At 45.7% G+C, this 17,636-nt stretch overlaps 1 protein-coding gene across 1 annotated transcript in view; it reads left to right on the forward strand.

Annotated features, from left to right (window-relative positions):
• CCDC85C (coiled-coil domain containing 85C) overlaps positions 1-17,636 on the forward strand; it is a 109,486-nt gene that overhangs the window by 80,570 nt on the left and 11,280 nt on the right. The window contains 2 exon segments of the mRNA XM_050337271.1: positions 4,302-4,371; positions 4,374-4,405. Of these exon segments, the coding sequence (XP_050193228.1) occupies positions 4,302-4,371; positions 4,374-4,405 (102 nt within the window).

The following is a 17,636-nucleotide window of genomic DNA, read 5'->3' on the forward strand; positions in this document are numbered from 1 at the left end:
TCTGTTTTCTAGACAGAAAAGAAAGTTGGTTTTGCAGTCCATTTTTACTAAAACTGTGATTTGTCAGTCCTTTTCTTTTCCCAAACTCCCTTCCCTAATGGGAGGGGCATGTCTATGTCCATTTCTTTCATAAGAGGTGGACAAAGATCTCGGGCTTTGGTCCAAGAACAGTGTCTTCTGGGGTCACTCTTAAGTTCTGCCTAGTTGAAAAATGTAGCAATAAATGTCAGGTCATCATTTCCAAGTATCGAAGAGCGGTTGTATCGGAGTGACCACTGCGGAGCTGTCAGTGCTGGCAGTGGGTAGCGCAGGTTTCCACTGCACTGCAGGAAAAGTTGTTGGGTTTGCAGGCTTGTCCCCACCCTCATCAACTGGGAAAGGGAGGCAATACCATGTGGAGTAGTGCTGAGTTGGAATGAGGGGAGGTCTTGCACTTTTGTACTGCTGGGGTGGGGTTTTTGTTTGTTTGGTTGGTTGTTTTTTTGTTTTGTTTCATTTTGTTTAACTTTTGGATGAAGCTAGGGTTTGAAAAAAATTCACATGAAAGGGCAAGAGCCATTCTGGAGTAGTCAATAGCCACTTGTTGGCTTTTGCTGGGGACAAGTATTTTTCAGGTTATGCAATTTGACCAGATTGGATAAAGACTGACTGTGAGTCTCCTCAGCTCTCTCTTGGTCTCCTTTGCTGTCTCCCTCCCTCTCTCTCTCTGCTCCTCAGCTTAGGAAATGTTTCCAATAAAAGTTTAATCAAAACAGCACGCTCCCAGGGAGTTTTATTTCAGATGAAAATGATTTTGCTGATAAATTCTTCAAAACTCTAGAAATGTGAAATGATTTTACCTGAAGGATAATTTATTATAGACATGTTGCCCATTAGCTGGCAACATAATCTCCAGCAATGATGATGAACAGAGATGATCATGGATTGTACTTTTAAAATGCCTTTCTGACTAGAAAAGCAATTTGGGATCCACTTACATCTCAGTAATGAAAATTGGGTAAGGTAATAAGAGATTTCATTTTGTGAGTGAATTGACAATGCAAATATCAGGATTTTTAATTTAGGTTTAAGTGGAGTAATGGCTACTCATTCTGATGCATCATTAGTCATATTGCTTTTTAATGAGGGATTCACTTTCTTTTCCTGGTTAGCTCTAACACTGATAGCAAAGCCCAAGGAATGTGTAAATGTTTAGGGAGGTCTGTTGAATATATGTCACCGCACTATTTTAATTTTAAAAAGGAAGAAAAAGCAGTTTCCATTCTATAATGAAGAAACACATATTGTCTTTCAATGCAAGGAAGGTAAATAGTGCAGAACTGTGATTGGTAGCCTGTTGAAAAAAAAAAAAAAAAGCAAACCACCCAAACAATTGGAATAAGATATATTCTGAAATAACTTCTAGAAAATATGGAGGGAAAATTACATTGAATGGACTGCTCATGAAAGGGACTGTCTTCATGACAGACAGTGGGAGAAAAAAGTGTTACTCTGGCCATCTCCAACATGGATGTCATAAAAATAATGGCAGATGAAGAATTCTTCTTGCCCTAGCAAACCCACCCTATGCCCCAAACACCTTGTTCCCTTTCTGGATAGATCTCCGTTCATAATTTTTATTTCTTAGGTGTCTTTTGTTTGTCTTGTCCTATTTTTTTTCTCTTTTTCGTTTCTGTTCTTTAATTAAGAGCTTGTTTTGATGTTCATTGAACTCAGTGGGAATCTTTCCATCAAATTGAATGCATTAGGTTAGATTCATAATCAGCAGCCACTGAAACAACCTAACAATAGTTTTGTCACACACTAGTGCACTGTCTTAAATGGGATTTGCTTTAAAAAAGCAATAGAACTAATCCATTATAAACACTTGTTAGAGCAGGGTTTTGACTGTATCTGTGTATTTACCAACACAATTTCAACCAATTTAAGACAAATTGAAATTAATGCAGATTTTTGCTCCAGGCAGGAGCATAGGGCAGTTAATTAAATCAATTTAAACCAGTGTATTTTTAGGCACAGCAGTGTGATATTGCATGTTGACTAGGTTTGGGTTTGGTTGCCTTCCTTCCTTTGGGGGGCAAAGCGTTTTGACTTTCTGTGAGGATAAGCTGTAGGGTGATGAAACACATGGTGCATCGAATGTAGAACAACCCATTCAGATCTGGGGGCAAGAGAGCAAGTTTCTGGGAGGCAAACAAATGTCTACCAAATCTCTCTTTCTTGGGCCTGTTTCTACACACCTGCTGCCCCACAAGTACTGTGCATCTTGCAGGTCTCTGTGGTTTGCAGAAGTCTGAGCAATCCTCTGAACACTGCTGAGGCAATACCTGCCCTTCTGGAGCAGAGCCTTTGAGGAGATCTGCAACCTTTGGGGTCTCCATCACAAAGCTACAGCCTCACATTTTTGCTCTGCTGTTTTATTCTGCTTTTCCCTTGGCCGTGCAAATGCCCCTTCATCATGGATATCAGAGAAAGGTGCATGAGCTCCTGAGCTGACAAACCTAAGGGAGTGGGTAGCAGAGTGTCAGGACCTCTCCAGGATGTTGCTGTGTCCCCACCCACACAAAATAGGGAAGAAGAGGTTGCACACAGCAGGGCAGTGGAAGGATAACCAGGCAAGGTAAATTTCTTTCAGGATAACCACCAAGAGACATTATGTGCCTGGAACACTGCCAGTAAACTAGGAATCTTCTCATCATCTTCCTTTGTGACCTGCTAACCTTTCTTTGAAATACCTCCCAGGAATAGTGGTGGAAACTCAGTTTTGCAGCAGTCACTTTTCAGCCTCAGAAGGAGTTATCTCCTTCAGATCTCTCTCTCACTCTCTATTGTGAAATGTGAAAGAAATATAGGCCAGATCTTCTCTGATACCACTTTGTAAATTCAAGGGAATCCCAGACATCTGATATGCTGAAGTCATTCTGTATCACTTGATTCCATGTGAGAGACAACAGTTCCCAGCAGATTGCATGATACAGGACTAGCATCCATTTCTCATGATGGCTTTCTTGAAAACTTCCCTTCTCTTTACAGCTTATAAAAAGAAAGTTGATAGGGTGAGGGCTCCAGAACGGTTATGAAAGCACTGGGTCACTGTAGAAGTTTTAACCTCATAAAACAATGTTTTGAAATAAAACCAAAGATGAATGTGTGCTAAAACATGCTATGTAGCTACAAGAAAATGTTTCTGACACTGATAGAAAATGATGCATCCACTCTGACTGCACCAGTTCTTCTCTTGGAGCAGGAAATGGAAATGAACTTTCAGTGTTTCCAGAGATCTGTGCATGGCCATAGTCCCTAAAGTCTTAGTTATGCTCAGGTCTTTGGGTTACTGAGGGGTTTTTATATACAATTGAGCTGATTTATGAGATCTCCTGTTAAATTTTATTGCACCATTGATTTTTCTTTGGTTCTTTTGAAGTAGAAAACATCATTTCTACAGCAAAAGCAAGTTGAAAGTCTTAATGGAGCATAAAAATCTGAAAGGTCATGATTTTGTAGCTTTAAAGTAGAGGACAGTGCACTACTTGATACTCTTAAAAATATGAAAAGTTAATGAGGATGTTTATTGGTAATAAAGAAAGAATATTCTCCCAGACCTTTGATTTTGGATACTTGAGTATTGACTTTTGTGAGTGTACTTTTATAAATGAAAAACCCTTCTCATTCTAGGACCATCACATTTCAAAATCACTGAGAGAGCTAACAACACAATGCAGAAACTTTGTCCCAGGGAGATTATTCAGTCATCCTAACACCCAGTGCTGCTTCTCCCTTTGAGTGCAGACTATTGACTGCATTTACCTGGTTTCTAAGGTCATATAGATGACATTTATGTATTTGGCTGCAGGCAAATTTGTAACCAAATAAGAAACCCTTCCTGTCAACCTACCTTTTGCAAGCTTAGGTGAATCATAGTAGCACTGTTTACAAACTCTCAATCTAGAAAATGTCCCCTGATGTATTTTTTTCCTGATTTTGATTTAATCTGAAGTCTTAAAAATATTTTTTTATATGCATCTTATCAAATGTTTTTAATGAATGTGTGGGAACTTAGGTAAAACAAAAATGCCTTCCTGCTGTATCACTTAATGGACTAGACCTTGAACAGTTCACCTCCAGCTGCTTGCAGGTGTTTTCTCCAGGTCTGGACATGGGAAAAGCATTTTGTTACAATGTTTACTGTCACTGTTGTTGCAGGCATAAGCAATGAGAACAGGTCAGAAGTGGTCCTGGGAAAAGCAGCTTTCCTTTTTCTCATTGATACAGTGTCCTGTTTTCTGTCGTTGTCTTTGCAGCAGTCCAGCACGGGGGACCTGAGGACTCTGAGGAAAGGACTGTCCCCGTACCACTCTGAGTCACAGCTCTCTCACTGCCACAGTATCAAGACGCCCTGCAAAATGTAAGAGAAGTTTCCTTGCCTATATAGACAGAGCCCTGGGTTTCCCTGAAAGTGGAAGGGGGCATGTGAAGATTATGGGGGAGCTCTCCCAGGTGCACGTTCACCCTGAAACTGGTGGTACAAGTGTGCAGCTATAACCTGCAGTATTGGGAGCATAGGGAGCCCTGGAACATTGGTCTTTACCTGAATTTGGCTCATTAACTTCCCAGCGTAGGTTTTCAGTCAACTGCTGTCACTGTTGTGCATCTTTTAAAGCTAGGGTGAGTCTTGTTATACCTGCAGCTGCTTCTTTGTAAATGCCCTGGGCCTGCAGTAAAAAAGCTGGTTGTGGATGAGGTTTGCCAGGTGTCTGGCAGCGTGTGGTCAGGGTTGCTTTAGCAGATAAGTTCTTAGGCTTTTCTGTATCACAATTGAGGTTTATGTTTCCCAAGATTTGCCTGCATTGCTTCTTCTCAAACAACAGAATAATCTCTATTAAAGCCTGTTGCAGAAGATGGATACTGTACTGCTGTGCCAGGGCTCCTCCTGCACCCACGTACCAGGCATGGCTGAGGATCCCAAGGCCTGCCAGATGATTGCCTTCCAGATATTACCCTCACTGCTTGGGCCTCTACCTTTGCTTGGTGATGTTGTTTTCCAGATTGCAGGAGGAGCATAGGTGCAGTCAGAGAGTCCTGCTGGGAGTGGGCTGTGAGTGTTGTGAATGTGAGCAGAAGCCTGATGGCAGCACAGCTGGGAAACCTCCCTGTCCTGTTTCTGGGGCACCGGTCAGCAGAGCTGTGGGTACCGTAGACTGGTTGTATGTTGGCTGCTTGTTTGGGTAAAAGTCATTCCTTAGATTTAGTGCATATATTAGAGTTGTAAAGAAGGGAGAAATAATAATATAATAATTTAAGAAAGTTTGCATAAATAAAACTCCAGGAGGAAAGCAGATCCCTTTTCTGTCCCTGCTGAACTGCAGGATGGATGGAGATGCTTCAAACCAAAAAAAAAGGGAATAAAACCATCCAAATGAATATTCACTTTTCTAACTTTGTGCCCCATGTATAAAGACAGCAGACTTTGCAGGGAGTGCAGAGAGACATGACCCTGAAGCCTTACAGCTTTGGGGATTTTGCTTTGCTTCTCTTGTGCTCAGGATTTTGATCCCCAGCTTTGTTCCAGGCAGGCAACATTGAGTCAACCTGTGCTGGTTGCCCCAAGAAGTGGTGCTACACTCATGTTTATCTTGTCAGTCAGGCCAGAATACAGCCAGCAGCTCTCTGCAGAGGAGCTGTGCCGGGACTGAGAGCTGGCAGGAGAGTTCTCTGCCTGAGCATCAACCCCCGCAGCTCACCAGGGCTCTGTGAGGGCTGGCAGCAGATGGTGCTGCCTGCTGGAGCCCTTCCTGGCCACTTGTCCCTATTTTCTCTCCTTCCTCAAGGAAGAAGTGGCACCTGGCATTTATGGAGAGGCCTGGGTGCTGTGTGACACTCACCTTCATCTGTCACCCTGGCTGTGTTCTCCCTTCTTCACGAGAAGATGGTAGAGAAAAACAAAACCAGCTTTGGATCCAAATTCACGTCCTCTGGGATACTTACATAGCTATTTACTTACTTATTCCTATCAAAATCCCTTTGGTTTTTGGCTTGACATGATATATGATTTTTGTGACGAAGCACAACAATCACAAGTTCATGCAGATGTCTGAATGTCTTAGGCACCTCCCAGAAGTGGACATTTAGACGTACTGGAGTTTCTCTGCAGCTTTTTTTTTTATTGACAGCAGGCCTAAGTTTGTGAGAAATCATTCCTGTCTGTGCCTGCACAAGCTTCATGTGGGTGAGTGATGGACAATTGGTGTCAGCTTCAAAGCTGTCACATCCGTTCAGAGTTTCATCATTGTCACTGTGGAACTCCTTGAGGAAGTTCCTCAGCACGTCCCTCACTGTCACACAATTTACAAGCCGGCATCACTCCAGCTCTCCATGGCCCTGATGTAACTCAGTTAATGACACAATTTGGTGTTTCTAATGGACCCTGGAATGGTGAATTGTAGATTTGCTCTATAGTCTGCAGTGGTTACCAAATATCCAGGAAAAGCAGTCCTGGGATTAGTTCTGACCCACAAGACCCTGAACTTTGAAAGGGAAGGTGTGATATGTATGTTAGCTTGAACTGATAGCAGGCTGGTCAATCTCCCCAGCGCTGGGAACTGCAACCCAGAGTGATCTCATGGTGTACTAGGGGCTCCCTGTGTCCACTGGGAGGTGAGGGTGATTTCCTTTGGCTCAGACACATGAGAGGAGGCGTCAACAAGCTCCCTATAGGACTTGCATTTCCCTGGGATGAGAAGGGCAGGCTCCAGAGCAAGCTGGCTAGGCTGGCTCCACTGTAGAGATTTGTAATGGAAATACTAAGGTCAGTGTGGATGGAGTGGAAAAGTGTGTGTGAAAACACCAGCAGGAATTCTGGAGCAAGGCATGCTTTAGCCTGTGCTCATGGCCAAGGATATGACTGACAACAAACAAATGGGTAATCACCTTAGAAAGTGTGGTTTGTGTCAGGACCAGGAGGTCTGTGCTGTGATAAGGCCACAGCACAGATGGCTCATCCCTAGAAGACTTGTTCCCTGATAATGGGAGCGATGTTACACAATGATTATTCTTCCAGTGGTTCCAAGAGGAAGGATTAGATAATGTGCCCAAAATGATGAAAAGGAGGCAGCAGGCAGCAGCTTTCCTAGGGTTTATGGAGGGTGAGTAAGCAAAATGCTGAGATAAAGGTCAGCCTGTAATAACCACTGACTCCTAAAGCATGTGTCCCAGAACTCAGTTCTTTGCTGTCTATGAGGAGGGATGCCAGAGCTGTCATTAGGACTTTCTAGCAGGTGTCCCTTGTTCTCTGTGTCACACACAGTGACCCTGACTACCTTTTGGTAAATGTGTGAGTTTGTAGGTGTGCAGGTGTGAGCGACAGGTTAAAATAATCATCACCTTCTCCTTCCTTAAGTTGTTGTACTGAGTTTGTAGCGTTCCCTTGCTGAGGAGCAGGAGCTCCTAGTGGTTGGTTCCCTGTCTGGGTACAGGAGGATGTGTCTGCAGGTGCTATGGGTGGTGGCTGGAAGAAGGGACCTGTGCTCATCTGAGGTCTGGAGCTGGGAATGCCTGGGGAAAGTACCTGCAGATACACTCTTAAAAGCTGAGAAAAGCTCTCTCTTTTTGAGAAGACAATGATAATGGTGCCAATACCCAGCCTTTGTGTGTTCCTGAGGACTACAGTAAGTATCTGGATAAAAGCGAGATCTCCATTTGGGTGTTCAACCTGCATCTCTGAGGAGTCTGGTATAGACTACAGGCCAGATTTCTTTTTCCTCCCTAGAGCTGCTTCAAAAACAATAAGGTCCATAGGAAAGTGCAAAGAAACAGAAGTGTGGTTTTGTAGTGGAGAACACTCAACTGAGAGGGCTGCTGAGTCTCTGACTTCTTGGCACTGTCTCTTGATTGTTCTCCAGTGTCCATTCCATGCAGGATGCAAAGCCTGGGGGACACCTCTGGCTGCCTGGCTGCAGCACCAGCAGTGCTGCAGCCAGGAATCAATCCTTCCAGGAATCAAACCACCAGGAATCAATCCTTCCCTTGATTGCCACCATGCTGTCACAACCAGCCATGTTTTGTAGCTCTGCCTTGTGGAGATACTCGGGGGAGGCGTTTTTCGTTGTGCCAGATGGCACACATGCTATTGCAAAAACAAACCCAAATGTTTGTGGTCTGTAGGTGTAAAGAGAAGCCATTAGATGGGGTGGGAAGGGATGACGAGAGTCCTTGGCTGAAGCGCTGGCTGGCGGCTGAGCCTGCGAGAGTGGTGGTGAGGAGAGGTGATACGAGGGCACATAGTAGCTAAACCCCAGCCCCAATGACTGTCCTGTCTCTTCCTTTTGGCTGGAAAGATGATGGTCTCCATCCTCTTCAATACAAGGCCAAGGCAGAAGAAAAGTGAGAGGGTGACTCGATATCTCTCCCTCAGCCCCCTGCAGAGGAAGGACCAAGCTGGCTCCTGCACCAACCTGACGTAGGCAAGAAGACATGGCTATGGCCCAAGCTTGGTCCTGGGTTTCACTGGGGAACCCAGAGCTAGTCTTCTAGTCCCTGTTCAACCTGTGTGGGAGTAAATCTGTCCCTCTCAGGAAGATGAACTGGATCAGCTTCTTAAAGCCAACCTGACTTTTAAAATCAAGTTTGGAATGGCAAGAGACCACCACACTGTTCCATTGTGGTGTCCAGGAGATGCACCTAGAAGAGCCAGGGGAACCCTCTAAGTGCCAGTGCCCCTGCAGAGTCACCTGGTGCACTGAGGACCTTAGCAGGGCCTCAAGGTGCACAGCACAACACAGCACAGGAACCCTTCCACTGCCAGCAAGGAGCCCCCAGCCTCTCGCAGTGCTGCATGAAGTCCCCAGGCATGGGGAATCCCTGGGCTGCTCGGTGCCTCTGCCATCCCCAGGACTGCCTTTGTGTCTTCAGCATCTCATTGTGGCTCTCAAAATGCCTTCAGCCCCTTCTGTTGCTCCACCAAGCCCATCCTGTGCCCAGCCTCTGATGGTCCCCCTGCCTTCTCCTATCCCTGTGCCCCATCCCTGTGGCTGTCAGGTGAGCTGAGCATTGCCAGGTGGAGGATGACCCCAAGCTGGTTTCTCACCTTCCCACAGCGGTGATGGCCACGTTCCCATTTTAGGCAGGGGGAAACAATGACTGAGGAATGTGGCAGAAGCTCCTTCCCACCAGCTGCATTGATACCACTGGGATGCTATTGAGCAGACAAAGAGAGAAATTCAAGGCAGCTAATTTGCTGCTGCAGCAACAGCGGCTGTGGAAAGGAAAGTAAAATGAAAGGTTTGTCATGATTTGTGGCTGGGGAGTGCTATTGGGAAGCTTCAGAGTGTATTACTAGCAGCTGAGAACAAGTTGATCCATTTTTGAAGGCAGCTGCCCTTCATCAGCTGTTATTCCAGAGGCTCTGAGTGGCGGATAGCTTTTTTCCCCATGGCAGCCAACCTGCATAAAGTTTGCCAAAGACAAAGTTAGGGGATTTGATGAGCAAAAGAGGCACTGACAGACTGTATCCATAATCTGCCTTTACAGGTATCCACAGGAGGCAAGAAAAATGCATCTGCTTTGAGGATCTGTTGTAGGTTCTCATGCTCACTTGTCACATGCATTTGTGTGGGGCTGGAAATGGGTCAAGGAACAGGCAGGGGCACAGCAGACCCTTGCTTTGCCCCAGGTCTGGGAGGGCAGCCAGGCTGAAATGGAGACATGAAGGGGTCATACAGATGTGGGCAGGAATCCTCCTGTGTCTGCATGCATCCTCTGCCCGCCCAGAGGCTTTCACCTGGGCCATCCCCAAATCAGATTTGCTTCAAAATCAGGAAAATGTTAAAAATATCCACCAGTTCCTTCTGAAAACAAATGTGCTTGATGTTCTTTTATTAAAAGAAGTAGCACCTCTCAAAATCCTTACGCTGACAGTGCCCCTGTGAGTCAGTCAGAGTTAGTGCACTCGTCTGCTGGTACAGTGTGGGCTTGCTCTGTCCAGATAGACCTGTTCTTGTCCTGTTCACTTGTGTCAGGTAGTTATGGACTGAAACTGCTCTGAATATGTCGTGTTGGTAAAAATTGCACAGTCTGAGGGGGTGGCTGAAGCTGCTGGTGGGACCTTTTACCAGTGTACACCCATCCCAGCTCCCCAGGGCTGCTACCAGCCCATACAGTGACCACCCTCCTCTCCCTTACCACTGCTGGAGGAAGCTGGCTCACCAGCTGTGCAGAGATTCTCCCAAGCCTGCAGCCGAGATCTTCTGTCAGGGTGGTACTGAGAAAAGACACCCTTCCTGTTTGTAATGACATCCAGTTGCAAACAATGTCCTGACTTTGTTTTCTTTTTGGGACAATCCCTGAAATCTTCCTTTCCCTTTGGTGCCCTAGCACATCCCATACATGCCTGCTGGGGAGAAGGGCTATTCTTTTGTCAGGTGTCCATGATATTTGTGCTGAGAAAGCAATGAAACAGTTAATTTTTTTCATTATTAATCAGAAAGTGCCATGTAAGCCCTTTTTGTTACTTAAGTAGACATGCATGCATGCCAGGAAGACCATGATGATGCAGGAGGAGGTGGCTGAACCACGCAGACTGGCTCTGTCTGGCTCCTGTGTGGACCCAGCAGTTAATTCATGGAATTTGAATGTTTACATGACCAGCTGCTCTCTGCGATTAAAGGCAGCAAATTAAGTAATGCCAAAGGAGATTAGCGTCTGCAACGAAGTCCCTTGATTTGATAGGGAAGATGCTAATACAGAGTACTGATGGCTCTGCACTCACTCCCGTTGGTGTCCAGGCCCTGTGTTGTGCTGGGGAGCCGCAGCTGTCTGTGGGATCTTCCACATGTTTCTTCTCCTGTGCCTGGTGGCAGGGTGGCACAGTGTCAAGTGCTCGCAGCTGCAAGGCAGCCCACTGTGTCTTTGGGAATGTAGGGCTGTGCAGCCATTTAAGCCCACAAGAAGGGAGCTGGTGGTTTGTTTTGAGCTGGATGCTGGCAGGCTTTCTGCACAGTAGGCATGGAATAACAATAACCGAGTGTCATCATCGCTTTGGATCATCTGCCAGGCAGACAGGACACAAAAAGGACCTGGGTGCTCCCTGGCTCTGCTGAGGGTGTCCCATGCTCAGACATCAGAGGCCTGGCATTATCTGCAGCAGGGTGGCAAAAAGGCTGTGGTTTGCATGGTGTGATTTGCAGAGGAGCCGACCCTTCTTTGTGCCTCCAGGAAATCTTCTTGTAGCCAGCAAGGAGCCCTGGGGCTGCTGCCACGGTGCCATCAGGGAGCCTTGTCCCTCCAGGATTGTGAGAGGAGCTGGACCCCTTCAGGAGCACCACTCGTGGTGGCAATGGCAGAGCTGCCACAGGCATGAGAAGATGCAGCAGGGAGGGAAAGGACTCTGAAGGAAGGGAGGGCAAAATGTCAGCCCAGAGTCATGTCACGCTTCAGCGCCGCGCGGCACCGGCGCTTTGTTTCAGACATCAACCCTCTGCAGCTGCAAGGGAACAGAGGACAGGAAATGTGGCCCAGGCTGCAAAACAATGAGAGGGTCTGATCTGCCTTTGTGGGGCCCAGGGAATGTCTCAGGCTGGTGGTAACAGGAGATATTTTTTGTTTGTGACTGCCCAGAAATGCCACTCATCTCTGTGTGAAGGGAGATACCTCTTTCTGAATGGACCATCAGTCTGTGTGAGCCCAGTGCTTGCCCTTGGTGCTGCCTGTGCTGCTTTTCTGATAGGGACATTGTGCTTCAGGGTTTTGGTGCATTCCCTGTGTTCCCTTCTCCCATGCCAGAGTGGCCTTGTGCTCTCAGTCCTTGATTTTGCTGCCAGATTTTTCCATCTGCCCCCAGCAATGTCTGGCTGGAGCTGCTCCAGGTGCTTCCTTAAACTTGTAGCCACATGCACCATTCACAAAAACAAAATGTGCTGGGCCCCCCATTCTATCAGCACACTGGGAATTGGGTGCCAGACATGGCACCTTTCCATGGTACTATCCAGTTCCGCCACCCACTTTCCATGAACTGTTGGCATGTTACTGCCTCCTGCTTGTCCCTTAACAGTTCCTAATTTGCAGAGTGGCATTGACATTTTTATTTATGTAAAACACCTGGGTGATGACAGGTGCTAAGGAAGGGTCCAAGTATAATTCAAACCTGGGTAAGCAGGCTGCAAGCAAAGCCACTGTGAGATAGATGTGCCTGTGAATTTTATTGTGAGTTGTCTGGCAGTGCCTTATGTAACGTAATTTTCTGTGTTCTGTCTTGGCAATAAAAACTTCACAGTGTCTGATATGACTCCATTAAGCTTTAATGTTGTCTGAGGTATGCCATTAGAAAAGTGTGGCTTATTTGATCAGGTTTAAATTCTAAATATCTGCTTGGTTTTTGAAATGGTAGACAAACATTCATAGAAGGCAATGAGATGATGTGAGGTTCAGAAGCATTAATGTTTGCTTGTATGCTCCACGTTGGTCTGAAGCATCCTCAGTACCTGGGCTGTGCCTGTTAGCTGAAGTAAAATCAGCATGATGTTCTCCTCTGGGTTTTGAAACTTAGTCTTTTGCAGCCTTTCTGCAGATCAAGAATAGCTCTCTTGGAGCTGAGGTAGGAGACGGTGCCATTAAAAGATAGGATATAATTGAGCAGAAAGAGATTGAAAACTGATGGCAGGACCAAGGTCTCACGTCTTTTCAGGTCCCTGGAGGAATCAAGGAGAAACTGTTTATCGCAATTTCTTTGTTCTTTTTTAGGTTTCCAATTCAAAACCTCTAAAAGAGCAGACACCTGTTGTCCCTAGTTAGGCTCTTTTCTTCTTGGGTTCCAAAGCATTCCCACTGTTATTAAGCCTTACTTTACCTCTGTGGAGGTGTGTCATTATCGGGACTTCGCAGTGTGCCCTATTACAGAGAGTCTTGTTAATTTTATTTCTCCAGACACATAGGGAGTATTGATGGCAGTGCTTGTCACATCTGTGCTGGACCATATCCCATGCAACCAGATAGAGCCAGCAAGGACTCATTAGGCAGCTTGGTCTTAGACACTGGTAATGACACTGTGGCTTGGTACAGCAAGACGTTTTCCAGCAGCTGCAAGTTGAGGCCTCTGCTCTTCATTGTTTGGTGTCAGACAAAAAAGGATCATTGGCAGTATTTGTGGTCTTTGGATTTCCTTTCTAGCGTTAGCACTGTTGCTTTGCTGATGATCTTTGGGTTCTTGGCTAGTGCAGTGAGTGAATGGGGCTAGTTTGATTTGCTTTGTTTTCTGCTGTGGATTGGAGACTGTCAGTGGATCAAGCATCATTCTTCCAATAGAGAACTGGGGAACTTATACCCTGTGTATCATACCCTGTGTGTATTATACTGCTTCAAGGATGCTCTGGCATGAGAGTCTGCAGAGGTTCTCTCTCTTTTCTTAGTCAATGATACAGCTGGACTGTGAATCTTCTAACAGACTTGGAGTCTGAACTACAAGCGCAGCAGACTCCAGTGAGAGGTTTCTAGGAGGATCTTGAACAGAATTTAGCTCCTCTAGTGGATTTGTGGTTTGGACGTGCACAATATGGGGTTGGTGGAATGGCAAGGGGACTGATGGCATGTGGGAACAGTAAGCTCTGAGAAGTGCATTGGTGCCATCACTGATACCAGCAAATATCTGGCACTGATGTACTTGAAATGGAGGAACAGGCAAGGGCTGAAAGGGGAATGTGTTCAGTGGTGCTTCAGTACTGCTCTGCACAGAGAGGCCAAAGGAATAGCTCTTGTTGCTGTTTCCCCAGTGCGAGGGGGCCTGGATATGGGGGTACTTGGCACTGGCCTTCCATGAGAGATGTAAAAAAGCTTCACCAGGATTCTCTCAGGACACTGCAGTCATAGAACCATCCTGGCAGCAGAGACAGGGCTGTTGTTTCCAGGGCTGAATTCATCAGAGACCCATGCTACATCAGTCTTGAATGTTCTGAGCAGCCACAGTGATCTGCAGAGAAACAGAAGCACCAACTTGCCAAAGAAGCATCGGATGGGTCACACAGGGCTCCACAGCCTCTGCTTCCCTGGGACTTTTGCTTCTTAAAGATGTGTCTTGGAGAAGTGTCTTTGGGTCTTGGGGGTGCAGTGATCAACAAACCCTGTGCATAGGGAAGACAAGTGCTTCCTCCAAGGGCTTTGGAACTCAGAGTCCTAACCCAGATGCCTCCCCTCCCCCCACCTTAGTTAGACTGGTGATCTCGCCACTGGGCGACTCTTTCTTTTGGTGGGATGACTATGGCGGTGGCTGAAGCAGAAAATGGTATGCTGTTTCTCAACAACTTTATTATAAATTTCAATGGCATCCTCTTAGGTGATTTCTGAGCTTTCTTGTAGCACCATTCGTTTATATTATATGGTGCTATATATATAATATAATTATGTGGTGCCTCTGCCACATGTCTGAAGTTGAAGACTGAACCATCTCTGAGCTACAAAACACTACGAAAACCTAGCAAGTGGAAAAGCCATATGACCATACAAAGAGGGTGTGTTTGAGAAAACCAGACAGAGAGAGGAAACTGGGAGTGATGCAGGCCCCAAAAAACACAATATTGCTTTTTACCTGTATGGACAATTTCTTCTTCTTGGGATGTAACCAGATTAACCTTGCTATTATTGTCTGTCAGGGTGCTGAGTCAGTTATGTTTCCATGGCTGTGAAAATGTCAGCTATAGGGAACAGGAAGGGCATGGGTTTCTGCAGTGATGGATGTCTTCAGATTAGCTGAGTTAGAGTGCTGGGGTGCAGCTCTGGTAATTCTTACCCACAGTTTCCAAATGTGTCTGTTTTAGGCATGAGGAATCCCCTCCATCTGTGCAATTTCACCTACTGCCTTAATGCTGACTTCTTGAGATTTCCCCTGCCCTCCTGCCTTTCTTCCAATCTCATATCTCCAACCTCTGGTTCCCTCTCCCCTGCATTTCACCTCAGCTGGTTTCCTGCTGGGCAAAATACACATCCTCCTCTTTCTTCCCATTCCCTCCCTTCTCCCAGTGTTGGCAGTTTTCCAGTATAGTAACCTTGATCTTATCTCCAATTCCTTCCATTTCCTCCCCTTCAGCTGACACTATCAGTGAACTCTGCCCGTTTCCCTCTCCTCCATCCTCCAAAGGCTGACCATGCATCCTGCTGAATATGTTGTCATTTCTTTCCTTGCTGACTGCAGTCCCATCTGTTCTGGTCTCCTTTATATGTGCCACTGTGCAGGAAGCTGATAGGAATCTGGCTGAAGCTTTTTTTTTTTGGACCACACTGAAATCAGTGAGAATGAAGCACCAACTCCTATAAAGAATGCCAGCTCCTTGTGTGTCTGGAAGGAGCCTTTTCTAAGGGTGCCACTGCACGAAAAGCACTAAGTGCAGTGATAAATATTAAGCCACACTTTGCAGGGTGGTTGCTTTTTCTGGTTGCATCCTACAGTTGCAAAGAGCAGAGATGTTGGTGAGATCCTTGCTTGCTCCCCTGTTTTCTTTGGGTGCATGTTTGGCCTTTTGTAGCAACAGCCTGGCATGGTGGCGAGGTCTCTGTGGCTTGGGGCACGGCGGGCAGTGGCACGGCTGTGTGGTGCACTTGCCATTGCTGATGATTGCACTCAGCAATTTGGACATCTGTTTCATTTGGCTGGGGGTTTTGGCTTCCAAGCTAAGGATCAAGGATCATGCCTATTTTAGAAATGAAGTAATTTGTCACTTAGACTCCAACTGCAAGGTTTGGGTCTATCTCTTTTGCTGCATCCTTCATTCTTTAACATTGTTTTCCCCCTCTTCAGTCAAATCCTCTACCTGTGTTCAGGGGCTGCTCAATTGATTGGTCTTGTGTAATTTCAGCCACTTGTCTGAGAAGAAAGGTGACCCTTTGAATGCTCTTTGTGTGATACAATATATCCAGTGCATCACTGTGCTCGCAAGGATTACTTTTATCTTATCAGTATGGTGATTGGTTAGGTATGATCAAGTTCTTTAGAAAACATTTCTCTTTAATCATTCTGGTTTCATTTGTATTCTGTAATAATTTTGAGAGTGATTGCGATCATAGAAGTGCTTTGTAGCTCATTAGTGACTTCAGTTCTGTGAGGAGTAGCTGCTGCTGCCTGTCATACAGGAGACCTCGTGATCTACTCTAGTTTGGCCAGAAAACTGTATTTAAAATGTTGTCAGCAGCGGTATCCAACAGAATTCCTTTTACTTTGTCAGATTACTTTCAACTCTGAAGAAATATTGGATGTTAGACCTTTGCTTGGTATTTCCTGTGATACTTCTGAAGAGGGCCATGGGGGAAGATCCATATGAAGTATCATTCATGGCCACAAACTCCTGAATATTCTGCTTTCAGTTGTCATGATTCTGGTCATTCATGGAAAGAAAGCAGCTTTCATGATGAAATCGGAGTAATTATGCGTGTATTGGTGTCTTTGACCACTGTGAGATGCTGAATCTGGAAGGGCTCTGTTGCATTTACCAGCCTCATGAGAAATTTTTAACCCGTTTTTCAGTCTTAAGTTGCAGCTGGGGACTGGCTGGATCCAGTCCTCAGTGCTCCTCCCCAGCCTCTGCCCTTTCTGTGTGACGTTGTGGATGGGGTGGCTGAGGACATGTCCCCAGGTGGGCATAGCTCCAACAAGCTGTAAACCTCTGCCAGCAAGTCCAGAACCCTGTGAGCATCTCTGGGTCTCTCTGCTTTCTCAGTCTGTTATGTAACCTTGGAGAATTATTATGGGGTTAGTAAGTCTAACTTTCCTTTTTCTGAGATGCCTTCCTCTCAGAAGGAAGTTCTTGTATCACCAGCAAATCAGTTCGTGAAGTTTGCTATTATGAGTAAATGGCTGTCGATCATGATGTGGGTTAAGCACAGGGCTTGAAAGGCTCCATGCCTTTTTGTCTGTAGCCTAATGGATTAGCCCATCTTTAATATATGCACGTGAACACTTTTATTAGTAAAAAGGCCCCTACAACTTAAAACATTTGAAAGAATGAGAGGTGATTAAGTGCTCCTCCATTGGTCCTGCTTTACTGTGAGAGTGGTGAGGCACTGGAACATGTTGCCCAGAGAAGTTGTGGATGCTCCATCCCTGCAAGTGTTCAAGGCCAGGCTGGATGGGGGGCCCTGAGCAACCTGATCTAGTGAATGGCATCCATGCCTATGGCAGGGGGGATGGAACTAGATGATCTTTAAGGTGGCTTCCAACTCAAACCATTCTATGATTCTATTATTCTATGATTCTATTATTCTATGATTCTTCTGGCATAATGAGCTTGCTGGCCTTGGCATAGAAGGCAAAGCGATGAGACAAAGCATAAAACATGCTGTGTTTTTAAACAGGGAAAAGATGAGAATTGAGTGTCTCGTGTGCTGTATGTGAAAGCATTCCTGGGATGGTGCTACATGCCGCTCTGCCGTCCTAATTTGCTTTCAGAGGCCCCCAAGTATAATAATTCTTTGTGTTTCCTAAAGGATGTGAAGACTAAATACAAGTTTGGTCAATGACTTCATTGTTGATTTCTCTCAGTGCTACAAAGCAATGCAAAAATATTAGGGACAGGCAGGGTGCATCTCGTTGAATAAAGATATTGTGTGTCTCTCATAATCCAAACTGGATGCCTGTAGAAAAAGGAAAGCCCTATGAAAAGTGC

This window comes from Myiozetetes cayanensis, unplaced genomic scaffold (genome assembly GCF_022539395.1).
Source record: "Myiozetetes cayanensis isolate MyiCay16 unplaced genomic scaffold, myiCay2020 scf6-25, whole genome shotgun sequence".
NCBI lineage: Eukaryota > Metazoa > Chordata > Aves > Passeriformes > Tyrannidae > Myiozetetes > Myiozetetes cayanensis.